The sequence below is a fragment of the Topomyia yanbarensis genome, chromosome 2 (assembly GCF_030247195.1).
Source record: "Topomyia yanbarensis strain Yona2022 chromosome 2, ASM3024719v1, whole genome shotgun sequence".
Classification (NCBI taxonomy): Eukaryota; Metazoa; Arthropoda; class Insecta; order Diptera; family Culicidae; genus Topomyia; species Topomyia yanbarensis.
Window position 1 is genome coordinate 125,734,770 of NC_080671.1, and position 27,463 is coordinate 125,762,232.

Here is a 27,463-nt window from a genome sequence, read left to right on the forward strand (position 1 = left end):
ACCTAGCTGATATATATCCAATAACAATGTAGCACCGCAAAAATGGATTATAAGATCACCTTTCCCCTTATAATATGCCCTAAAATTTGTTCGAGGAAATCGGCATTTTTGTATGGTAACGTTACTTAACGACCTATTCGGCAAATGGTACAAGTGGCGCTGACAATAAGTGGAATAGTCAATATGATTGCCGGAAGCGTTGGTTTATCGTTTCGTTAATGATAAGAGGAAACTTCAGGGAATGGTTTTTTAAGGTCCAAGTACAATTGCGGTTATCTTACAGGAATGGTCACCAAATATGCGGGTGGTACTTAAAGTAACAGATTATGTAGGACTTTTGGCACTGCCGAGGCACTGCGTCGTATTGGAGATTTAGTGCTTGCCCCTTGCGCGATTGTCTTCTCTTCTCTTACGGCCAATTGTTTTACCTGGATAAAAACCAAAAACCGGTTTTCATCCAGTGAAGAAATTGGCCGTTATGGTTTTACCAGCCCCAGAAATATGGCGCTATATACATATACAGTTTATGAAAGGAAAAAATAAATATATTTTGTCGTTACCGTCATTTTTTTCAACTAAATACACCGATGGGGCTGATAAAAACGGGTTTTGGCTGTAGTAAATTTAGAGATTATTATAAACATTTTTTTCTCAATTCTCTTGGTGTATTGGCCCATATGAAAAGAATGCGAGAATTATTTAATTCCATGAACAATTTTTGTGCAGTGTAGGCTTGTGTTATTTTTCGTTTGTACTAAAAAGACGAGTGAAGTGTCATTTTGACATTTTTCCATTACGTGCCTACAAATTCAGAAAAAAATAAGGGAAAGAAAAAACTGCTGAAAATTACGAATGTCGAGAGAAAAATCCATATTTTAGCTATTAAACATCGTTTAATCGTGCCAGCAAAGTGATAATTCATTGTCTAAAGCTCCACATGAGTTGAGAGCGATCCAGTTTTTACCGTGACAAGTGGATTACTTACGTTATCACAATTTTTCCAAGGCTATCACTCGAGTGAGGAGATCCCGTCCAGTATTCCTGTTGTGCACATTATCTACTCTGCGCTGTCATCCCGTGTTCTGTGAAGTTCCATTGAATCTCTAGCTGGGTCGGTTTTAATTTGCAAGGTAGCAATGCTAATTTGCAGCAAAGAATTTTCTTAGGAATGTTGTGAAATTGGTGTCTATGTAATGCGCAAATGGAACTAGATCAGAATGATGTTTCAAACAATAGTGAAGCAAGAAAAGAAACCTTAGCTTGAATTTGGTTCATGGTGGACGTACAACTCATCCGGTTTGTATAGGGATCCACGGGTAGTCACAGCTGGTACAAAATTATGCCAACACCTAGCAATACCATCAGTAGCAGCAGTACCAAAACGAAAGAAATGTTCATCGTCCGTGCCCTGGAGAAGATACTCAGTGATAAGGACATCAAACGGTCCCACCATTCGCAGCTGAAACGGGCCTGCGATGCGGCGTTGGGTGAGTGTGTCTCTTTTGGACTACATTATTTGCTAAAAGGGAAAAACGTATAGTCATTAGTCATTGATGGTGTAGCGCGTATGTTTCTGAATTATTGAAACTGAAGGGTTATTGATTTTTCTTATATTACTTGGAATCGATACTAAGCTTTGCTTAGCACCTAGATATTTCGTTTTTTTCTTAATCGATGACGTTGCAATGAGTGTGTGTAGCAAGCATATGTATTCGATTTTTTATTTTATTTTTATTTGCTGGTGATTGGTGGAGCAAAACAGAAAACAATTTAATTGATGGTTGCTAAACGATTAGGCCAGATACGATGTAGCGAACGGACAGTCGAAGATGGTGCATGTAACGAATCTTGAATTCAAAAGCAGCAGTCGGGTTGAAAGCAAGTGAACAGGCTACCTGATTTCGGAAAATTAGCGATGTTTCTAGTTGCACATCTTAAATTTTACCTCGTTGCAAGATTTTTTTACCTTATGCTGAAAATATTATTTGTTGATCGGTGTCTTTAAAGTTGATATGGCTGAAAAAGTTGCTCCAATTTTTAAGGGGTAATTGACGTGCTGGAATCATTCAAAACCTAGACAAAAATATTCCAACATTTTCAATTTCATGGACGATTATTTTTAAATAATTCCAAAATGAAGAACTTGAGAAGATATTCAAAATGCAGTGATCCAAAAAAATTAATTAAATGCATTTAAAAATCCACAAATCTAAACACTGTAACTGCAATAATACTGTGTTTGAGGAATCCACTGAAACAGAACATTGGAACCAGTAGCGCGAAATCTCAAATTCGGTTGTCTATTCCTGTGTGCATTTATCGAAACTAGCATTCAGTTTCAACGCCTTCCTCATTCATTCACTTACAAACTGACTAAAGTTTCACGCAGAATCGAATGCCCTCAGTTCAGAGGAAATATACATTCCATCACCAATTTACTTGCATTTACATGTTATAATATTGATATAAACTGAAGGCGAAGGTAGCGTCTTTTACATTTTAGAGCATAAGCGAACTGCATAATCTATGTCTACATAATTGCTGGATAATCCCACTCAAAGCCAGCACAGAATCCAAATAAATGGAACAGTTGTGTTACATAAAACGGACATTTTTCCAGGCACTCATGCAAAAAATTTCTTGGTTGATGGTCTCGGTTTTGACGTAAATGCCACTCTTCAAGCCACAGGAACAGATGACCTGCCACACGAGATATTCCTCTGCAGCGTTTTCTCTTCCAGTCGACGTATAATATTCCTGTTTTTCCTTGACATAGGTTTCGTCATCCTGTACCACGTAGTCAAACTTCGTTAGCATCTTCATGTACAGTTTCTGCGATGGTTCTATGGCCGATTTGTTTTACTTATCGTTCCGATTCGGAATTAATACCTCGTTTTTAAATCTATGTACGGTTGTACGTGATATTCACTGGCATGCAACTCAAACGTTTGAGCATAACAGCAACTACCTAAATATTTAAATCAATTTAAAGGAGTTTGTTTACTAATAGTACTAAAATTGAACCGAAATTATTTAGTTTATTCTTCTTTACCAAATAATAAATAACATTTACGCCTAATGTGGTTACGCCACATCGCTTCAAGTCGTGTGCTGTCCGACATCGCTGTCGCTCCGTCGGATCTGGACTAATTTATAGCCCCTATGTTTGAGTAACCCGGGCAAACGAGTGGATCACAGGTTTGCTTGCTAGGGGACACCGCTTCCGGTGGCGGGTCGGCAACACTCTCAGAATGTAGTTCATTATATCTGGTTACACAATTGCCGAATCGTGCTCGCGTTATTACAAATCAACTAAGTTGACTTCGCTATTACATGGCGAACCATGACTTCTCCATTACATGGTGACCGTGACGGGATTTGAACCTGCAATCTTCGGATGTAGGGGAAAATATAGCCAAGCGCAACGCATTGGCTTGCTACCTGAATCATGTGTTGATTTTGTCGTGATTTCATCAGCCATAAGTATTTCTATGCCCACGGTACGTTTACCATGGTAAATCATTTGTCCATTAAATAAGTTGTTGAGCAAGATGGACGTATGCGAACAAGTCGAGTATCATGCGTTGATGGCACGAAATCGAAACAGTTATAGATAAGGTGCGCAAACTTGAACCGCCAAGAGCCGACAGGCTAGCCAGTTTCATCCCATTTATAAACAGCTTTGCGAGCATCTTGAAGCAGCAGAGCTTACACTGCATCTAGTGAATCCGGTCCTGATCCAGAATTTGGTCAGCAAACTCCCAGGTGGAGAAAAGTGTCGGTGGGTGCAGTATAAGAGAAAGAAGAAAATAGTAACACTGCGTGGTTGTACGACTTTCCCCCGAAAACCATTCCCCAGAAACTAAAACACCGCAGTTTTTTCCCCAGAAAGAACCATTCTCCAGAAAACCATTCCGTCGAAAGTACCAATCACCAGAAAACCTTTTCCCAGAAAGTATTTTTGCCCAGAAAACCGTTACCCAGAATGAACAAATACCCAGAAGTTCATACCCCAGAAAAAACCATTTCCTAGAAATTGAGGTATTTTAACTGAAGATAACTTATTTATTAGTATTAATATTCAGGTTTGGTTTTGTAATATAAGATCTATTGATAAAATGGTATCTTTTAATGTTGTACCATCTTCCTGGTCGGAAATTAGAACTTCTTTTAATTTTTTGTCACTCCTACCTGTTTTTTTACAGCGACGCCGGTTTATCATATCTCCTTGCAGATATCGCATATATTCCGCCTACGTGGACTGCTCTTCCTCTTTGAATGCTTTCACAACTGCATAAAGTTTAAGGTCACTGGTACCTTTTAAGAGTGCATTTAATTGGTTGTGATACCCTTCTATTGCGTTTGAGGTTCTGGGTATGTCATTGAGGGTGTTGTATCGCATGGTCCATAATTCAAGGGAAAATCTGGCCTGTGCCTGTGCGCAGTGTTTTCCAACCCTTCGCTTCCCCAAAACGTATTTTTTATGTAATCGAAGTACGGGGACATTTATTCCAGAGCTGAAACACGGACAATACCCAAGCCTTCAGGCACATCTTGAGGTTTCAAAAAGTCCAAGGCCTGGGTTTGTCTGAAAGAGATCTGCATTTGCATGCTTTTCAAATAAATTCCAGATAATCCCAATTTTTGGATCCGTTTCCACCAATGTTTCGTTAAGTGGAAAAAGCAACCATATCGTAAAGAATTGGGAACAATCCTTGCTATAGCGTTTATCTCAGCGGTTTCAAAACCTGCCAATACAATCGACGGATTAATTGTAATATTGTTGTTGGCTGCTATGGTTTTTATCAGTTCTAGAGCTTTTTTGTAGTTAAATTCTGGTTTATCTAGAAGGAGCATGTGTACTAAGGGCAGGAACGTTCGTTCAATGCTCAATGTTCCGATTGACCCGTGGATGGCAATTTATGTAGCAGATGAATCAATAAGGGCATGACCTGTGATCAACACGTATGCTCGGTTTATTCGAACATAGGAGTTGATTCCTTCTTTTAAACATGAGCAATTCTTTGAATATCTATGCCAAATAGCCCTCGGAATGAAACTTGTTATCCACTCGTCTGACCGGTTTTCTTAAACCTAGGGGTTGATTCATTCTTTCCAGCACACTAAGGAATAGCAACGTAGCAAGGTAGACGTATCTATCTTTACCGTGACAACCGGCACACATGATAGTGAACTCGGGTGATTCGTAGTTATTCTGCCTAAGCTCGACCCTCATTATCAGAAGGCAAAAATTAAGCCCGCATGATATTAAGCCTGTTCTAATGACCCTGCCACTTCTAGCTTTCCGATCTGTTTACTTCACATCCTTGCTCTCACTTGAGTACTATGGCTCTAAGTTTCATAACTTTCCCTACCCAGTAATCTCTAGCTAATTGAATGTCGTTAAAACGTAAAAAAAATGTGTTTGCAACTCAAATGTAGTATAGAGTTTTGGGATATTTCCGCGGCGCGATGCCGCAAATATCGAAAATCGACGATTATTGAATATTTAACAAACAATAGGGTGGATGCTCCAATAGCCGCGGTGTACTACTAGTTGCAGTAGTAAGCTAAACGCTTGATTAAAATGCCAACCGCCGCTTATTATTTTTTGATTTGTAGTTCGCACTAAACTCGCAAGGTAACACAAGTTTTATTATAGAAATTTGCTAAAAAACAACTGAAATAGTGAGTTTTCCTTGATTTTTGAGCTCCTTTGCAGCTATAGTGGGCCAAATGTACCTAGAGTTGCATGCTCCAAAAGTAATCAATGGGTTTTGTATCTATAGGAACTGGAATTAGCAATTGCGTCACTATTGCCTCATGCGGAGCAAGCGGTTTTAAATGCAAAAATTAGTTCAAAACCAATTAAAATATTTTTTCTATCAAATAGGAACCGAGAGCATTCATTTTACATATAGGGTAGGAGTATCAGTTATGGCAATAGCACCAGTTATGGCATCATTGAAAAAAAAACACTTTTATCAAACAAAACCTTTGGTTACTACCAAATTCATTGTTACAGAGTGGAACTATAATACATGTACTGTTTATTTTGGATACTTTTGATAACATTACAAAAGTGTTGCAATATTTTATTGTTATTTTATTTCAAATTGTCATACCCGTCGTGAATCTACTAGTTCAGCTAAGAATACACGTTTCCAATTCAATAAAAAATGAGTACAATACGCACAATAAATATTAACAAATAGCGTTCTAGGTAAATTTAATAGAAGTAGTTTTGATAAAAAAGAAAAAATATGCATCATTTATCCATATTTCTTTGTTCATACACTACTGCTACAACTGGTACACCTGACTAGCCATGTTCCTTATTTCGCATCGTGCGAAGTAGGCCGTTTTTCACTGTTCCAATTGTGGCTATAAGCTTGTGTACATTCTACGACTCTGCAAATAACTGCCTAGGCATAACGTTTTAGTGTTTTGTGTGATTGTACATACCTAATTACTGTTCAGTATAAACTTCAAAGTACAATGGTTGGTTCTAAGCGAAAACCCGGTAGTGAAAAATGCTCGGAAGAAACCATTAACAAGTGCATTTCGAGCATACGGAAGGGTGAAATGCCGTTGTACAAGGCCTGCAAAATGTACGGAACTGCTATGTCCACAATTCGATACCGAATGAGTGGTAACTGGCAAAACAAAAACACCACAGGTCCTCGGTCAGTACTCACTAAAAATGAAGAAGACGGTATTGTTCGCTGGTTGGTCGGAATGCAAGACCGGGGTTTTCCTGTTACACGAGCAGCTCTGATGGCAAAAGTAAAAGCGTTTTTGGCATCAAATCCCCGCCAAACGCCTTTTAAAAACAACATACCAGGTACAGTCACGTAAGCCAAACTTAATATTCATGTTAACAACAAGATTTTTTGGTTTAGGCCGTAAATGGTTTGGTGCTTTTTTAAGAAGAAATCCTGGTCTTTCACTGCGTAAGCCGGAAGCGGTAACGACGGCCAGTAGTCGAGTCAGTGAAGAAGATATCCGTGGATGGTTTACCATGACTAAAGATTGGTTACTGGAAAATGGATTCTTTGATATTATGGAAGACCCATCTAGGATCTACAATGGCGATGAAACTTCCTTCTATCTTCATCCAAAAACGAAAGAAGTTATTGCTCGAACTGGGTCCCGTAACGTCTATGAAGTAGAACAAGCTCCTGGGAAACAAAATGTGACGGTAATGTTCTCCTTCAGTGCGGCCGGTGCGGTAGTTACTCCTCAAGTAATCCTACCCGGAAAACGAATGCGTAAAGAAGTAGCAGAAGGTTTTCCAAGCGAGTGGGCTATAGGACTTAGTGATCGTGGCTGGATGGATGTTGATAATTTTCGGTTTTACATCAAAAAAGTGTTTCACCCCTTTCTTGTGCAGCAATCTGTCAAACTTCCCGTGGTTTTCTTTGTGGACGGCCACGCTTCCCATAAAGCAATGGAGGTGGCAGACCTTTGTCAAGAGTTGGGTATTATATTGGTATCACTTTATCCAAACACCACTCATATTACGCAGCCGGCGGATGTTGCCGTTTTCAAACCGCTGAAAGATGCATGGAGACGTGTGGTTCAAAGTTGGCGCTTTGAACACTGCGGAGAAATGTTCACATTAATACATTTTGGTAGGGCACTTTCGCAGGCAGTAGAGCAAGGCATAAAAACGGAGAGCATTAAAAATGGCTTTCAAAGTTGTGGCCTTTACCCTTTTAGAGCTGATAGTGTAGATTATACTAAATGCATTGCACGTAAACAAGTACTACATGATGCATCTACTCATCCCACACTTTCGTACCATAGCCCGTTGTCCACCTTGGCAACCGCAACAGTACCCATAGAAGTTGATCCAAATTCAAACCTAGTTTGCAGTGGTTCTGAGGCGGAATATTCACCAATTTCGAAGAATACTGAGCACATGCCTTCGACGTCAGTTCGTTCCACTTCTTCATCTGAACATCCAGCTATCTCTATGGAGACATCTCAATCACGATATGTTTCAATAGAATTCGATAAGGTTGTCCAAGCTGTTGACACGATTGGTCCGCATACAATGCAAAAAATACAAGGCGATATTAGTCAACTTTCTCGTGAAGATAGAATTATACGCTTCTTCTATCGCGAATTTGTGCATCCGTTCGTCAGGCCTCATAGAGCTCCAACAGTTGGGATGGATCCAATCATTATTGAAAATTTCTACGAACCTGGTTGCAATGATTTCGGTATTGTAGAGAATCTAGGTACAAATGACGACGAATCCACTTTAGCAGTACATGAAGTAACTGAATATGGTAACATGATTGAATTTTTATAAAGTTAAATTTTTTTATACTAAATTCGTTTCAAGGTATCGAAAGCTCTGATCCACGGAACGGAAATTGTTGTTGAATACGAATTGATTGATTCGCAGATTCGGCAGCCGATTGAAATAGGTGGTAGAATTTTGAATTAACAAGGTTGTAAGTTTCAATCATAAACATTTTTTCAATTCAGATAGGCAAGATGGACGAAGTGGAACAGAAAATTCGGTGTTGGAAATAGAGACGATAGCTAATGTATCAAATACTATTTCCAACAATCCACTGCAAGATTCTGAATTAGTTGAGCAGTCAAATAAATGTATAAGTAAGAACGCAAAAAATCCTAACATTAGCATAGTTGAAATTGTATACTTTCTAGATGAACCGAACAATAATGAGAACCCATGCCAATCCACACCACTGCAGGAAGTTACAAACCGTCAACAATCCAACAAAAAGCGTAGACTTTCTTCTTTTTTTGAACTTCCACTAACACCACGTCGTAGTGTAAAGCATCGTAACTATTCCAAAATATATTATCCCATACTGACGGCTGGTTAGAGACTTGAGGAAATGCGCAGAAAAGAGGAAGAGAAGAAGGAAATAGTAGAACGGAAATTGATAAAAGCCAAGGAACGAGTTGCTTTGCGGCTTAAACGCGAAGAAATTAAGACGCTTAAAGCTGAAGAACGCAAGCGCAAAAAGTTGAAGTTGAAATGAAGAAAGAAGAACTCAAGAAGAAACAAAAAAAAAGAAAAATGAAATAAAATTTTATTTCTCGTATACTTATGCGATGAAATGAGAGTATTTTAAATAAAGACAAATATCCAAAAAAAACTATGCTTGATTATGATATTTATGGACAATCTAATGAAATCATACTGCATTATAGACTTATAGTAAGCTGTTCAAGACATAATGAAAGAATACTTTGATTATTCATTGGAGAAGTTTGGACATCAAGTCGATTTTCTTGATTGTAATGCATAAACGGATGTTAATCTCATGAATTTAGAAGAGTTAGAGTGTTCAACATACTAATAACTGTGAATAATACAAACAACACGAAGGCGAATTAGATTTGGGATAAAATAACCAGTACACATATGCTAATTGATTAAAGAACATTTTTTCGGGAATTGCCATACATAAGTATGCAGTAGATCCAAAACCGTTACACAGTAATGCCACAAATGGCACACACCATATGTCACAACTGGTACATGTATGTGGTAAGTAAAGGAACACTATTGCCATAACTGGTGTAAAACGGAACGGATTACAAAACCATTTTAAGAACGACAATGAGTAATATCTGCATTTTTATTGTTTGTTTACTTATTGCGGATACTTGAAACTTCCTTAATTTGAAAAGTTGCAAAGAATGTGACTTTTGGTTTGCAAAAAAATCGTTATAATATGCTAGACTAAACTAACTATTGCTATAACTGGTACACTTACCCTAATCATCACCCGTAGATCTTTCCATCTTTTTTTAATGCGTTTAAATTTAAGCACAATGCGTAAATATTAAAAAAAATTCTGTGAATAGCAAACTTACAACAAGTATTTAAGTACACATGATCTAAATGTAACGAAATTTTCGGTAAAATAATTTTCTGGGTTTTGGTTCTTTCTGCGGAACGGTTTTCTGGGTTATGGTTCTTTCCGGGTGAAAGTTTTCTGGGCTTTGGCACTTTCTGGGAATCAGTTTTCTGGGAATTAGTGCCTTCTGGAATATGTGTTTCTGTGGAAAAAGCTTCGGTATTTTTTCTTCTGGGGAATGGTTTTCGGGGGAATGTTATACAATCACACTGCGTACCTTTACCGACATCGTCTCCAGATTGGTGGCAGATGCATGTGAGGCAAATGTCAACATCGATTAAAAAATCAGGTACCAGGTCTACAGCCGACACAGCCGGAAGAAGCAAGCCGAAGGAAAAAGACGCAGTATATAATCACAGCGCGGTAAGTCGATCGGAATCCAATGTGTTTGAACGCAAGAAACAAAAACTTGCGTGCATGTCAGCGAAAAAATCACCGTCTTCGGTTTTGTCAAGATCTCCGCGATCTACCGCATGCGGATCGGATGCGAATTGTGACAAAATGGGAACTGCAACATTTGTCTCGATGGTCACAGTGGTCAATGTCGCTTCAACATTCGCCTCAACGTGGGTGACTGTGAGTGTATATATCAGATCCGGCAGTTCCATGATGTTCCGAATGATTCCGGTGCAGATTCATTGTGGAGACAGATCACTTACAGTCCTTGCTTCACAAGGGGTGAAAGAGAAGCTACTTATCAACTGGACGTCTGACGTTTATCGCGTTGAGAAAAATTCAAGGCGGATGAACGTGTGGACATCTGCGGTGGGCATTAGGGACTCGGAGAAGTTTTTATTGCGCACAGTTAACACTGTTGAAAAGCTGATGTTTCCTCGCCAAACGTTGGACGCTAATGAGTTATCGACATCGGTTTTCCAATCGCATTATTCGATGGTCGACTGGGTGTACTAATCGGCCTTAACAACGTCCACACGTTCGCCCCATTGGAAGCAAGAATTGGAACGACAAGAGATCCGGTCGCTGTTCGGTGCATGCTCGGTTGGACTGTATATAGACCGCGTCAAATGAGTTCAACTTCTTCGAGCCGTTTTCTGGGGAATCAAACAATATCTAATGAAGAACTGCATGATATCCTGAAGAGCCACTATGCGCTAGAAGAATCAGTGGTTAAGGTGCAAAAAGAGTCGGCTGAGGATCGACGAACTCGATTGATACTCTGGATACTCTGGGATACTCTGGAAAACGGACGAGGTGAACTTCTCAGCTAGCTATCCCATAGCGTTGAAACGTCTGAAGCAGCTAGAAAGAAAGTTGGATAAATTGCCAGAGGTGTATCAAAATGTTCGACAGCAAATAGCAGAATTTTAAGAAAAAGATTATGCTCACTTAGCGACCGAAGAAGAAATGACCGGTGCCGGAAAAGACAAAGTGTGGTATTTTCCGTTAAATGAGGTCATACATCCGAAAAAAATCGGCTTATTTGAGTCGCGGCGGCAACCGTACAAGGATTGTCGCTTAACACAATGTTGCTGAAGGGGAACGACTTACTCGCGCCTCTGGTATCAGTGATTATCGGTTTTCGGGAGAGACGAATCGCCGTTGGAGAAGACATCAGAGAAATATACCATCAATTAAAGTATGGAGTATGCAATACAGTATCCTGAAGCAGCAGCAGCCATCGATGGTCGGCATTACGTCGATGGCTATTTCGACAGTGTCAATACCATCGAAGAGGCGATGATAGATCGAGCGAAGCAGGTGAAGTTTATTCATGAACATGCTGGTTTTGAGATGAGGAACTGGATTTCGAATTAGCCGGTGGTTCTATCGGCTCTGGGCGAAAACAAATCGTCGAGGTCAGTGGTCTTTCAACGAAATAAGCAGTCGTCCAGTGAGCGCGTGCTTGGAGTGTTCTGGTACTTGAACCAAGATGCGTTGACGTTTGCCGTTACTCACCGTGCAGAGACTAAAGCGTATTTGTTTGAAGACAAGCGGCCGACAAAGCGGATCGTTTTAAGTTGTGTCATGGGACTGTTTCACCCATTGGGTCTGCTTCCGCCATTCACGATCCATGGTAAGATCCTGATACAACATCTCTGGCTCATAACTCTCCGAGCTCTCGATCGAAGCAGTTCGTTTTCTGGTGCTGTGCATAAAGTGAACAAGAATATATATTGTCAGTGAAGGTCAACCATTGTTTGAGACAGTCTTTGTTCGCCGGTGCCCAGGCTGGTGAAGTGAATACCAGAATAGCCGGACACGCCGCTATATAAGCTAAGTATTATTTTTCTTTCTTTCATTTCCCTTTCCCCGATCGGTTTCTATTTTTCCCTTTCCCCTGAATACAAGTTTCATCTCTCGTTTACACCACGTGCTATCCTCGTGCCTTAAGGGCCGAGGGCGAAGGAACATTGGATGGGAATGATATTCCCATGGATTTACCGGATAAACCCGAAATTACTCCCTCCCCTGATTCCTCCAGTCCTCCCCGTATTAAAACATACCCAGCCAGTTCAAATGGACCCTGGGTGGTGTATTTCCGGCCCAACACGAAATCGCCCAATATTCTAGAGATATCACGGGAGCTGACTGCTAACTACCCGGCCGTAGCTCAGATAACACGTGTTCGAGCTAATAAGATACGCGTTTTAGTGAATGACCTAGACCAGGCAAACCAGATTGCTCGCAGCGAGCGTTTTACGAAGCAATTCAAAGTGTATGTGCCTTGTAGGGCAGTGGAGATCGATGGAATCGTCGCCGAACCGGGTCTAAAGTGCGAAGACCTGTTGAAGTACGGGGTTGGCTGCTTTAAGGACCCTTCACTTCAAAAGGTGAAGATTCTGGAATGCAAGCAATTGTATTCCGCAAAAACTGAAAATGATAAGACAACTTATTCTCCGTCAGACTCGATTCGGGTGACTTTCTCAGGGTCTGCCCTTCCCAACTATGTCCTCCTGGATAAGGTTCGCCTACCTGTTCGCCTGTTTGTACCGCAGGTAATGAACTGCAGCAATTGCAAGCAACTGGGCCACACAGCCACTTATTGTGGCAATAAAAAACGGTGCGGCAAATGCGAGGGAGAGCATGAGGATGACACTTGCGGTGGAGAAACTGAGAAGTGTATTTACTGCGGGGGCCCTCCGCATGCTCTTAAGTCATGCCCGGCGTACAAGCAGCGCGGGGATAAAATTAAGCGCTCCCTTAAGGATCGCTCGAGGCATTCTTATGCAGAAATGCTAAAGAATGCTTCGCCATCTGTCCCTTCCGAAAATTCCTTTGCTCTTTTGGCTGGCGTTGAGCAAGAATCTGACGACCCACAAGAGGGAACATCATTGGTTAACCCAGGGGAATCCAGGAAGAGGAGAAATCTAGCCTCCCCTAAATTGCCTCGTAAGGGTGTCGTCCCCTCAGAGTGCACCAACTACAATCAATAAATCCAACGGAAGTGATGCACTACAGCCGAAGCAATTTGCTCCAGGACTTGGAAATATTAATTCTAACAAGGAGTACCCGCCACTTCCAGGGACACCAAAAACCCCAAGTGTCCCCTTTTTTCAAACAGATACTCAGTCCAGTAGCGGACTAATGAAATTTTCTGACATAGTGGACTTAATTTTCCCAGCTTTCAGTGTTACTGATCCTCTTAAAAGCCTTCTGATACGTTTTCTCCCTATAGTGCAAACATTTTTGAAGCAGTTGACTACTAAATGACCCCTCCTTGCAGCGATCGTATCCTTCGATGGCTAAGTCATCGAACTAGGTCACCGATTCGATCACTGTTCTACAGTGGAACAGCAGAAGTATCCTCCCGAAAATCGATTCCTTTAAATTTTTACTTAATAGTCTAAAATGTGATGCTTTCGCATTATGTGAAACTTGGTTAACTTCCGATATAAATCTTAACTTCCACGACTTTAATATAATTCGTCTGGATCGAGAAAACCCCTATGGAGGAGTACTTTTGGGGATCAAAAAGTGCTATTCTTTCAACCGAATTAACCTCCCTTCGACACCAGGCATTGAAATTGTCGCTTGTCAAGTTTTAATCAAAGGTAAAGACCTTTGCATTGCTTCCATCTACATTCCTCCTAGAGCCTCGGTAGGGCACCGAACGCTTTGTAATATCACGGAATCCTTACCGGCACCACGGCTAGTTCTGGGAGACTTTAACTCGCACGGTACGGTATGGGGTTGTCTTCATGGTGATAATAGATCAACATTAATCCAAGATCTTTGCGACAATTTCAACATGACCATCTTAAACACGGGAGAAATAACGCGGATTCCTACACCACCAGCACGCGCAAGCGCGTTGGATTTATCTCTATGCTCGACTTCGCTACAGTTAGATTGCATGTGGAAGGTGATCCCTGATCCCCACGGTAGCGATCATTTGCCTATCGTGATTTCAATTGCTAACGGTTCAAGACCATCGAAAACAATCAATGCCTCGTATGACCTCACACGGAACATTGATTGGAAGAGTTACGCGACCGCGATATCCGTTAAAATCGAATCCACTCAAGAACTTCCACCGGAGGAAGAGTACAGGTTTTTGGCTGGCTTGATTCTCGACAGTGCGAATCGAGCTCAGACTAAACCAGTACCCAGCGCGAATACCCATGGACGGTCTCCCACACTGTGGTGGGATAAAGAGTGCTCAGAGCTGTACGCGGAGAAGTCCACTGCATATAAGGCCTTCCGGGAAGACGGGTTACCCGCTAGCTATCAACAGTACGCGTCGTTAGAAAAGCGAATGAAGAGTCTAATGAAAGCCAAAAAACGCAGTTATTGGCGCCGGTTCGTCGACGGGTTAACGAGAGAAACAGCGATGAGCACTCTTTGGGGTACGGCTCGACGTATGCGTAACCGAAACAGTACCAACGAGAACGTGGAATATTCAAACCGTTGGATATTCGCTTTCGCCAAGAAGATCTGTCCGGACTCTGTCCCGGTACAGAAAACGTGCCGCGCTGCGTCTCCACCCGATACCGCGAACGAAACACCGTTTTCGATGGTGGAGTTTTCACTTGCTCTCTTATCATGCAACAATAACGCCCCAGGGTTAGACAGAATCAAATTCAACTTGCTGAAGAATCTGCCTGACACTGCAAAAAGGCACTTGCTGAACTTATTTAACAAGTTTCTTGAGGGTAACATTGTCCCTCATGACTGGAGGCAAGTGAAGGTCATCGCCATTCAAAAACCAGGAAAACCAGCCTCCGACCACAACTCGTATTGGCCGATTGCAATGCTGTCCTGTATTCGGAAGTTGTTCAAGAAAATGATCTTGTTTCGCCTCGATAATTGGGTTGAAGCAAATGGCTTACTGTCAGATACACAATTTGGCTTCCGCAAAGGCAAAGGGACGAACGATTGCCTTGCGTTGCTTTCTACATAAATCCAAATGGCCTATGCTAACAAAGAGCAGATGGCATCAGTCTTCTTGGATATTAAGGGGGCTTTTGACTCAGTTTCTATCAACATTCTGTCAGAGAAGCTGCACCACCATGGTCTTTCACCAATTTTAAATAACTTTTTGCTAAACCTGTTGTCTGAAAAGCACATGCACTTTTCGCATGGCGATTTAACAACATCGCGATTTAGCTACATGGGTCTTCCCCAGGGCTCATGTCTAAGTCCCCTGCTCTACAATTTCTACGTGAATGACATTGACGATTGTCTTGCCAATTCATGCACGCTAAGGCAACTTGCAGACGACGGGGTGGTCTCTGTTACAGGGCCCAAAGCTGCCGACTTGCAAGGACCATTACAAAATACCTTGGACAATTTGTCTGCTTGGGCTCTTCAGCTGGGTATTGAGTTCTCCACGGAGAAAACTGAGTTGGTTGTTTTTTCTAGGAAGCGTGAGCCGGCGCAACTCCAGCTTCTATTAATGGGTGCAACGATCAACCAGGTTTTCACATTTAAATATCTCGGGGTCTGGTTCGACTCTAAAGGTACCTGGGGATGTCACATTAGGTATCTGAAACAGAAATGCCAACAAAGGATCAATTTTCTCCGAACAATAACTGGAACATGGTGGGGTGCTCACCCAGGAGACCTGATCAGGTTCTACCAAACAACGATATTGTCGGTGATGGAGTACGGGTGTTTCTGTTTCCGCTCCGCTGCAAACATACACTTCATCAAACTGGAGAGAATCCAGTATCGTTGCTTGCGCATTGCCTTGGGTTGCATGCACTCGACCCATACGATGAGTCTCGAAGTGCTGGCGGGCGTTCTTCCGCTAAAAAATCGATTTTGGGAACTCTCATATCGATTGCTCATCCGATGCGACATTCTGAACCCGTTGGTGATTGAAAACTTCGAGAGGCTCGTCGAGCTTAATTCTCAAACCCGATTTATGTCCTTGTACTTCGACTACATGGCACAGAGCATTAATCCTTCGTATACTCCCAACCGTGTTCGTTTCCTAGATACTTCTGATTCTACTGTATTCTTTGACACATCCATGAAGGAAGAGATTCGTGGAATCCCGGACCATATACGTCCTCAAGTGATCCCCAATATATTTTATAATAAATTTCGAGAAGTCGACTGTGACAAAATGTTCTACACTGACGGATCAAATCTCTTCGGTATCTTCAACAATACTATCACCGCTTCATTCAAGCTCAATGATCCCGCTTCAGTTTACGTCGCAGAGTTAGCTGCAATTCAGTACACCCTTGGGATCATCGACACTGCCCACAGATCACTACTTCATCATTTCGGACAGCCTCAGCCCTATCGAGGCTCTTCGTGCGGTGAAGCCTAAAAAGCAATTCCCGTATTTTCTGGGGAAGATACAGGAGTCCTTGTGTACGTTATCTGAAAAATCTTATCATATTACCTTTGTTTGGATCCCCTCTCATTGTTCTATCCCGGGCAATGAATTTTTTAGTATTTGTCGTCAGAGGACACTCAACAGTTGGCAAACCTCGTGGAGCAATGGTGAACTTGGACGATGGCTACATTCGATTATCCCAAAGGTATCAACGAAGCCTTGGTTCAGGGGGATGGATGTGGGTCGGGATTTTATTCGTGTAATGTCCCGACTTATGTCCAACCACTACACCTTAGATGCACATTTGCGGCGTATTGGGCTTGCGGAGAGTAGTCTGTGCGCTTGTGACGAGGGCTATCACGACCACGAGCACGTTGTCTGGGTATGCGCCGGGTATTTGGACGCCAGGTCTCAGTTAAAGGATTCCCTTCGGGCCCGAGGTAGACCACCCAATGTCCCAGTCCGAGATATGCTGGCAAATCGTGGTTTCCCCTATATGTCCCTTATTTATACTTTCATAAAAACGATAAATATCCCACTTTAGCCCCTCTCTTTTTATTTCTCGTTTTTAGAAGTTTCCTCTTGCCGTGTGGAACAGATAAGCTCCAGACTGCCACTATGTAACCGCCGTCGCCCTTATCACTACGGAATCTGAAGCGAGAGCGACTCGAGGTCCGAAGGATTCCCTTTGAAGGATTCCCCGCGGGTCCGAAGAATACCATCCGCCAATCCGACCTACTAGACTGAGGCGCAAATTTGTTTCGCTGATCTCCCGTTTGCCCGAAAGGTGCAAGTTTTGCTCTTCTCTACCGGTCACCATCTACGCCTTCTCTCCCCTGTCCTTAATACAACTACTTCTACACCGATTTTGGAAATGACCAAGCATAAGTATCCGATAAAAAATCAAATTTGTATTCCGTATTCCTAGTTTTAAGATAGTTGTAATTTCTACTCTTTGTTAACACTATTGTCCCCCATCTTGTAAATAGAATTGTATCCCTAGTTTTAAAACATCTGTGAAATTTTTCATAAATATTTGTTCCCCCTTTTGTGTACCAAACTATATTGTTAGTTTTAAGATAACTGTAAATAAAAAAAAATTCCTAAAAAACTATTACTATTGAATTCCTTGTTTTAAAATTTTTCATAAAAAAAAATCTTTTGCCCCCTCTCTTATATATAGATTTTTTTTTCTAGTCTTAAGATAGCTGTAAATTTTTTCTCGTTTATAAACAAAATATTTGAACATTGTAACCTCCTAGTTTTAAGATATTCAAAGTGTAAAAACAAAAGAATTCGGCACCGCCAAGATAACGCATTTGTGCCTATCAAATAAACGAAATGAATAAAAAATACATCTCTGGCGAAGTGGGTGTGAATGGGACCAAGAGATCGATGAACCAAATTGGTGTTTGGGGAAACAATGGACGGAGTTGCTGCCTAAAGTGGAGGCCCTACGCATTCCGTGATGCTATTTTGGAGACGCTGTGTCTTCGTCAATAGAGACGCTCGAGCTGCACATATTTACTGATGCGAGTGAAAACGCGTATGGTTTTGTTACGTATCTACGATTGGTCGTTAATGGAGCAGTGAAGTGTAGCCTGATCATGTCACGAGCCAACAGAGATGCCAGATTTGCAGACAAGTCTGCAAATTCGCAGACTTTTAATTTAAGCTGCAGATTTCTTCGATGACGCAGATATTTGCTGATTTTTTAGTTTGGTTGCAGATATTTGCAGATTTCTTAGTTTGGTTGCAGATATTTACAGATTTTTGAATGTAAAGGTTTTTGATTACACTAGATTTCCTGACATTTTTGTTCTTCCCAGACTTTTAAAATTATTATTGCAGACATTTGAAAAAAAGTACCTGGCATCTCCGCGAGCCAAAGTCGCACCACTGAAGCGGCAGTCGATTTCTAGGTTAGAATTGATGGCAGCAGTTCTGGGGGCCCGATGAGGCAAACTGTTATGGAAACACACTCGGTCAAACTATTATGTGGACAGATTCACGAACGGTACTGTCGTAGCTGCAGTCTGACCAGCCTAAATTCAAGCAGTTTGTTGCGTTTAGAGTGGGTGAAATTTTGGAATTAACCCGAACCCGAATGCGAAACTGGAGATAGGTGCCGACAAAGCAAAATATCGCAGATGTTCTCAACAAGTGAGGTCGTAATCCACCATTACACAACGAATCGGAATAAGTTTAAGGACCCTAAGTACTGTACCTACAGAGTGAGCAGTGGCCTTCTGTTGAAACAATCGAGGAAACCTAAGAAGAATCTAGAGGAATTATGCTGCATCACGCGGGGGTCGAAGCCGAAGCTATTCCCAGCTGGACGAAACTAGTACGCGTGATGGCAACTGATATGCGCTTCATCTCCAACTGTCGGCGTAAAAAAATGGTTTGCCGATTGTGACTTACCAACCATCTGAGTGCCGCTATCGGTTGATCAAAGCGGACTACTCGACAATCAAGAAACCGCTTCAACAGGAGGAACTTCAAAAGGCGGAAACCGTTCTGTGGCGGCAGCCACAATTCGACAGTTTTCCCAATGAAATGAGTGCTCTAACAAGGAATGTACATAAGAAAGATGATCAGCCACAGCACTCTGTACAAGAGATCACCGGTGTTAGACGCAGAAGACGTTCTGAGAGTACGCGGTCGATTGGAGACGAACAAGAAACTGCCCTTTGACATGAGGTTCCCAATCATCCTATCTGGAAAACATAACATCACAAAAAAGTTGATCCTGCACCTTCACTACAAATACGGCCACACGAACAGGGAAACTGAATTTAATGAACTACGTCAAAAGTTTTGGATACCAAAGGCACGTGCTGCTGTACTGCAGGCGAATAGGGACTGCATATGGTGTAAGGTGAATCGATGTGTACCTTTTGTTCTAATTACCTGCTTTTAGTACAGTGGGTATTGATTATCTAGGTCCGGTCGAAGTCACGGTGGGACACAGAAAAGAGAAAAGATGGATCGTCGTATTCACCTGTATAGCGGTGCATCTCGGTGATGATCCGTCAAAGAAGCCCTGAAAGTTTCAGATGATGGATGGAAATCAACAGAACCATAAGGGTCGATACCTTCTTTCAAACATGTTCTTTGAATTTGTATACCAAATAGCCCTCGCAAGTAGACTGGAGATCTACTTGTTTGCCCGGTTTACTCAAACTTGAGGGTTGATTTCTCCTTTCAAACCTGAGCAGTTCTTTGAATCTGCTTGTTAAATGATTTCGCAAAGCCAACTGTTGATCTACTCGCTTGCGCGGTTTACTTAACATAAGGGTTGATTCTCCTTTCAAACATGAGCAGTTCTTTGAATCTATATACCAAATAGCCCTTGACTTTGTCGCATTACTGAGACGGACGAGGTAGTCACCGACCCGTCTTAAGAAGCAGCAGACCCTCGCAAGCAAACCTGTGATCCATTCGTTTGTCCGTATTTTCCAACCATAGGGGGCTATGAACTAGTTTAAGCACTAACGTTAAAGAGATATGGCGTAGCCACATTAGGCATCAACACCTAATATAATAAAGAATTTAATGTATATTTCAAATTATGCTAAACGACAATTATGCCAAATAACAAAAATGCCAAATGAACATTATGCCAAACGATATAATTGGCATTTGGATATTGCAAAATTTCACGTTTGATCAGAAAATTTAATGAGCTATTACCACAAAATAATCATATATCTACTTTGAAAACCTATAAAATTGTTTAAACTAACTTTGTTCGATTATCATCAAATCGTTGAGATCACCTTTTCAACCAACGGAATGCTAAAATAATGTATTCTCCCTCATTTCATTCTTTCCAGAGGACATCAAGGTAGAGCTGAAGGAAGCGGGCCAAAGTGAACAGAATGGAGAGGTACCGATTCCATCGGCAGCCCTGCCGCTGCCAAAGAACGACTCGGCTAACATCATTAACGCCGAAAAGTACTTTCTGCCGTTCGAGTTGGCCTGTCAGAGCAAGACACCACGGATCGTCGTAACGGCACTGGACTGCCTGCAGAAACTGATTGCCTATGGCCATTTGACGGGAAATATTCCGGATTCTTCGAATCCGGGTAAATTTCTCATCGATCGAATTGTAACTACAATTTGCAACTGCTTCATGGGCCCGCAAACGGACGAAGGAGTGCAGCTGCAGATTATTAAGGCACTGTTGACGGTAGTTACCTCACAGTATGTGGAAGTTCATGAAGGTACGGTTCTACAAGGAGTACGAACCTGCTACGATATCTATCTGTCGAGCAAGAATCTGATCAATCAAACGACGGCGAGGGCGACATTAACGCAGATGTTGAACGTGATTTTCACTCGGATGGAAAATCAAGCGTACGAGTATCTAGCCAATGGAGCAATGGTTCCAGTTGTCGGCTCTGCAAGTGCTGGACAGGAAGATGCAGCTGTCAATACAGCCGTTGAAGTTTCAGAGGAGAAGCATCCGGATTATGACATGGTACGAGCAATAGTTGATGAGATGGTGGATAATGTGATAGCCGCTGCAGCGACTTCTGAAGAAGTTTGCAGAAATGCGAATTCAGAGGGTGATATTGACACCAGTAGCATCGGAGGTGTGTCCATTGGCGGTACGGATAGTGCTTCTATTGCTAGAGTTCCGTCACAGGAAAGCATGGAGGTGACCAGTGAAAACGATAGCATCGTAACGGCGAAATTCACTCATATCTTACAGAAGGATGCCTTTTTGGTTTTTCGAGCTTTGTGCAAGCTTTCGATGAAGCCGCTTCCGGAGGGGCATCCTGATCCAAAGTCACACGAGTTGCGTTCGAAAATTCTATCATTGCATCTACTGCTGTCGATTCTACAAAACGCGGGGCCGGTCTTCCGTTCGAATGAAATGTTCATCATGGCGATCAAGCAGTACTTGTGTGTGGCTTTGTCCAAGAATGGTGGCAGTTCTGTGCCGGAGGTATTCGAACTGTCACTTTCAATATTTGTTGCGCTGTTGTCCAATTTCAAGACACATTTGAAGAAGCAGATTGAAGTATTTTTCAAAGAAATTTTTCTCAACATCTTAGAAGCAACGAGTTCGTCTTTTGAACACAAATGGATGGTCATACAGGCCTTAACCAGAATTTGCGCAGATGCTCAGAGTGTGGTGGATATCTATGTAAATTACGATTGTGATTTTTCGGCTGCAAATCTGTTCGAACGATTGGTTAATGACCTGTCGAAGATTGCTCAAGGTAGACAAGCATTGGAGCTGGGAACATCGGTGAATCAGGAAAAATCTATGCGCATTCGCGGACTAGAGTGTGTGGTATCCATACTGAAGTGCATGGTCGAATGGAGCAAGGATTTATACGTCAATCCAAACTCTCAAACGACTCTGGGGGATCCTCCCCCGCCTCCATCGTCAGCAGTTATCGGTGTTTCCAGGAGCTCGGAGGAAATCCATGATCCGCTGAAATCACACGGAGGTTCAAGTTTGAGCATCAATTCGGTAGGAAGTACCAATACTTCTGGTGGGAATCGTGAGGTACTGGATCTTCCAGAAGAACTGGAGGAGCGAAAGCAGCGCAAGGAAGTTATGGAAACTGGTATCGATATGTTCAACAGGAAACCGAAGAAAGGAATACAGTTTTTGCAGGAGCGAGCTCTGTTAGGTGTGACTGTGGAAGATGTCGCCAAGTGGTTGCACGAAGAAGAACGGTTGGACAAGACACAGGTCGGTGACTATCTGGGTGAGAATGATGAGCAAAGCAAGGCTGTGATGTGCGCCTATATCGATGCTATGAACTTTTCCGATTTGGATATTGTAGCAGCATTGCGATACTTCTTAGAGGGATTCCGTCTTCCTGGCGAGGCGCAGAAGATAGATCGGTTGATGGAAAAATTTGCAAGCAGATATTGTGATTGTAATCCGAATAACACTTTATTCGCATCAGCCGACACTGTGTACGTCCTGGCATTTTCGGTTATCATGCTAACCACAGATTTACATTCACCTCAGGTGAAACATAAAATGACTAAGGAACAGTACATCAAAATGAACAGAGGCATAAGTGATAACAAGGACCTTCCAGAAGAATACCTGTCGCAGATCTACGATGAGATATCAGGGCATGAGATTAAGATGAAAAACACGATCGCAAGCAAGCCGGGCAAGCAGATTATTGTTAACGAGAAAAAGCGTAAACTTTTATGGAATGTGGAAATGGAAGCCCTCTCAACGACGGCCAAAAATCTGATGGAATCCGTTTCACATGTGAAAGCTCCGTTTACATCAGCCAAACATTTGGAACACGTAAGACCAATGTTCAAGATGGCTTGGACCTCGTTCCTAGCCGCTTTTTCGGTTGGCCTACAGGATTGCGATGATCCAGAAATTGCTAGTCTCTGCTTAGACGGAATTCGTTGTGCTATTCGTATCACTTGTATTTTCCACATGACGTTGGAAAGAGATGCCTACGTCCAAGCGTTAGCTCGCTTCACTCTGTTAACCGCCAATTCTCCCATCAATGAGATGAAAGCCAAGAACATAGATACTATCAAAACGCTAATTATGGTAGCCCACACGGATGGAAACTACCTTGGCACCAGTTGGTTGGATATAGTCAAATGCATTTCCCATTTGGAGCTAGCTCAGCTCATCGGAACTGGTGTCCGTCCGGAGTTCTTATCGGGTTCAGCCTCACATCGGGATGCATTGGATCCGTCGGCTAAGGAACATATTGGCGAGACCAGTTCTCAGAGCATAGTAGTTGCTGTGGATAGAATTTTCACCGGTTCAATCCGGCTAGATGGAGATGCCATTGTAGATTTCGTTAAAGCCCTGTGCCAAGTGTCGTTGGATGAACTAACTAGACCGCAACCGAGGATGTTCTCATTGCAAAAAATTGTCGAAATTTCCTACTACAACATGGGTCGTATCCGTTTGCAGTGGTCCCGGATATGGCAAATTTTGGGCGAGCACTTCAATGCCGTCGGTTGCAACACCAACGAGGAAATAGCTTTCTTTGCGCTTGATTCCCTGCGTCAACTGTCGATGAAGTTTATCGAGAAAGGAGAGTTCACCAACTTCCGTTTCCAGAAGGACTTTTTGCGGCCTTTCGAACACATTATGAAGAAGAACAGTTCGCCAGCGATTCGGGATATGGTGGTGCGTTGTGTTGCACAAATGGTCAATTCTCAGGCCCACAATGTCAAATCAGGTTGGAAGAATATTTTTTCCGTATTTCATCTGGCTGCTGGAGATCACGACGAAGCAATTGTCGAGATGGCTTTCCTCACGACAGGAAAAATTATCACTGAACTGTATCAGTCGCAGTTTCCCATAATGATAGATTCTTTCCAGGATGCGGTCAAGTGTCTCTCCGAGTTTGCCTGTAACGCAAAGTTTCCTGACACGAGCATGGAAGCGATACGACTTGTTAGGACATGTGCACTATGCGTGAACGATGCTCCAAACTTGTTTGCAGAACATGCTGGCATGGAGAATGACGTGTCCGTATCTGAAGAGGACCGAGTTTGGGTTCGAGGATGGTTCCCCATGCTTTTCTCGCTATCATGCGTAGTTAATCGATGCAAGCTGGACGTTAGAACACGAGGGCTAACGGTTCTATTCGAGATTGTCAAAACTCACGGTGATGCATACAAAGCCAACTGGTGGCGAGATTTGTTTAACATTCTGTTTCGGATCTTCGATAATATGAAACTTCCCGAACACCACACGGAAAAGGCTGAATGGATGACTACCACCTGCAACCACGCCCTGTATGCCATTATCGATGTCTTTACCCAATACTTCGACATTCTCGGGCCAATGCTGCTAAAAGACCTCTACTGTCAACTGCACTGGTGCGTTCAGCAGAATAACGAGCAGCTCGCTCGTTCAGGAACTAACTGCCTAGAGAACCTGGTAATCTCCAATGGCCTAAAATTCACCGAGGAGACATGGGACAAGACCTGCCAATGCATGTTGGATATATTCAACAGCACTCTCCCGAATGAACTACTCTACTGGAAGCCGGACCCCAACCCCCAAAGCTACCAACATGTACTTCACTTCCCCCATAATGGTGACATTCCTCGTCAGGGTATCCTGAAACGAACTCCATCCCAACACTCAGTGTACAGCCAATCGGATCTGCAGGAACATTCTCCCAAGTCAATAGATGTAAACAACACATCGGTGCTGTTCTCTAACCTACTAATCAAGTGTGTCGTTCAGTTGGAACTTATACAAACGATCGATAATATTATTTTCTTTCCGGCCACCTCCCGAAAGGAGGACGCTGAAACACTCGCCCAGGCCGCTGCTGAATTGTCGTACAGCGCCGGATCTAGTGCTGGTAGTAGTTCCGCCCTAAACCATTCACTCTCTACGGAAGAATGTCAACGGGAAGAACAGGGCATGTACAGCTATTTGATAACACCTCATCTGCTACAATTGATCGATTGTCTCCTGCAGAGCCATCGGTTTGCGAAAAAGTTTAATTCTAACCACGAACAACGCAATTTGCTATGGAAGGCCGGTTTCAAGGGTTCCCTGAAACCAAACCTGCTGAAGCAGGAAACGCAATCACTGGCCTGCGTATTACGGATACTGTTCAAGATGTACAGCGACGAAAGTCGGCGGCGCGACTGGCAAGATATTGAGAAACGACTGATTTCCGTCTGCACGGAAGCGTTGGACTATTTTCTGTCGTTGCAGAGTGAACCGCATCGGGATGCGTGGACATCGCTTCTGCTACTGGTCATGACACGGTTGCTGAAGATGCCGGATTCAAGGGTGAGTTTTTCTAGATATATTTGCCAATTTGGGGTTCTAATAGTATGACATACTTGATTGTGCATCCAATGCCCAAAAATGCTTTTGCAATTGTTTAAACATAGGAAAAGTCGTAAAATTTTGTGATTATTTTCACAATTCCTTGCAGTTCGCCGCTCACATCTCCAGCTACTATGTGCTTATGTGCGATCTGATGTGCTTTGACCTAAAACCGGAGCTACGAACCGTACTGCGGCGAGTATTCCTGCGTATCAGTCCGGTGTTCGGAATCACTAGCTCGACCAGCACCGCCGGTAACAGTGCCACCTAGTATCAGCAAAACCGTGGCATTCCTGTGCTGAGCATCCCGATTGCAGCCCATTACCAACCGATCCCAAACCAAGGCTCTCGAGCCTTTGTGCCTATCTATCAGCAAATCGGCGACTATATGAACCCTAACAGTGATAGTCAGTGTCGTCGTAGTTCCAGTTCGGCTAAAATTGAAGATGGTAGGCATCATTGTGAGAACATTAGTGATCCAGCTTATAGGCTGCAGCGGGTAGTACCGGGGCGAAACAAACATTAAAATGAGAAAAAACGGTTGTAGTCATTTTGTACTATTATTATCATCGGCCTGTGTTGAACATGTTATACTAATGGAGAGTTAGTTTTAGGTCATTTTTATTTTGTAAACTAAATTATTACCCTCTATGTCTGTGGTACTGATGTAAGATAAATGGGAAATCCGATTGTTCCTTCATCGTGTGCCGCTGCTAGTAAATAATTCAAACGTTCTGTTTGATCGATAAGCTCGACTAACTGTGTATGGCTAATTCTTTTTTTATTAGAACGAAGTAAATGGAAGAACCTTTTCGAATGAAACCTAAGATTTTGTTGTGTTACAGGTTCTTGATAACTTGATAAAAAGAATCCGTTGAGTAGAAAAATATGAATAAATCCATCACTAAACTAAGGTAGTGTATGAACTCCACATTGGCAAACAAAATCAAACTTTGTAGCTGCAACGGGGCTATGGTAGATCTAACCTTCGATTGCCGGAACAAATCGGCACAAAACGCTAAACTTACAGAAATACTATAAATTTTAGTAGTATATTAGAAAAGGACAGGATATGCAATAGAAAATAAAACATTGAACCTAACACAGATGGAATAACGTAGAATGGTTATTGAAAACATATTTATAGTCAGGATGTGTTACTGATAGAGACAACCAATTGCTACGTTAATAGTAACTTGAAACGTACGTATGAGAAATGCACTGCTTACAAACTTACCCGATAATATTCTTTTGTTTGTTTTGTGGACTGCAAAAAAGACACAATGAGTTATAAATTAAATAAAAAGTAAGTGAATGGGGGTATTTCTGTTGTGAAACATTTATGATGGCGATTTACAGTATATTATACATTTACATGCATAATAGATATCATGAAATAAAATGAAATGAAGCTAAATGAAGTTTATTTAGTATTTTAGTCCGAAATACTTCAGTGCGTAGGCCCTCGGCATGATACTGTACCTTGATGTGGTCCGGGAGCTTTTCCACCAAAGTAGTATTACAGTGATTATATCACAGAAACTTGGGATACGATTATTTTCTGTTTAGTTAAGCTACCTTGTGATCAATTTTAGTACCTAACATGGTGACCTTTATTATGGTCAAATAATATACAATGTGGGTTTAGGGCCAAGTTGTCTCTGGAGGCACCTTTCTTTTATTGCTTTATTTTAAATTAAATCCTTGCTAACACTCACACAAATTGCTTATTTTCTCATATAAACTCACAATATCTCATTCCAAACGTACAAACGTGGCCTTCGCGATAAAACAAACCTACTCACAAATGCGAACGCCCGCGATCTCGCCAACATTCAAACACCCCGGTAATTGAGTGAGCATTTGCACCTAAAAAATTGCTAACGCTGTCTTAATCATCAACACACCGATCGCGCGATCATGTATTGGTCACTACCCTTAGTCCTAGCAGCCCGGACTCGTGCCTTCAGTTGGACCAAT

At 42.1% G+C, this 27,463-nt stretch overlaps 1 protein-coding gene across 1 annotated transcript; it reads left to right on the forward strand.

The window, feature by feature from the left end:
- Positions 1 to 798: 798 nt before the first annotated feature.
- LOC131680933 (brefeldin A-inhibited guanine nucleotide-exchange protein 1) lies at positions 799 to 26,900 on the forward strand. Its single transcript, XM_058961650.1, has 3 exons — positions 799 to 1,487; positions 20,502 to 25,444; positions 25,593 to 26,900. Exons 1-3 carry the CDS (start codon positions 1,340 to 1,342, stop codon positions 25,752 to 25,754), a joined length of 5,253 nt encoding a protein of 1,750 aa, XP_058817633.1. The 5' UTR covers positions 799 to 1,339; the 3' UTR covers positions 25,755 to 26,900.
- The last annotated feature ends 563 nt before the right edge of the window (positions 26,901 to 27,463 follow it).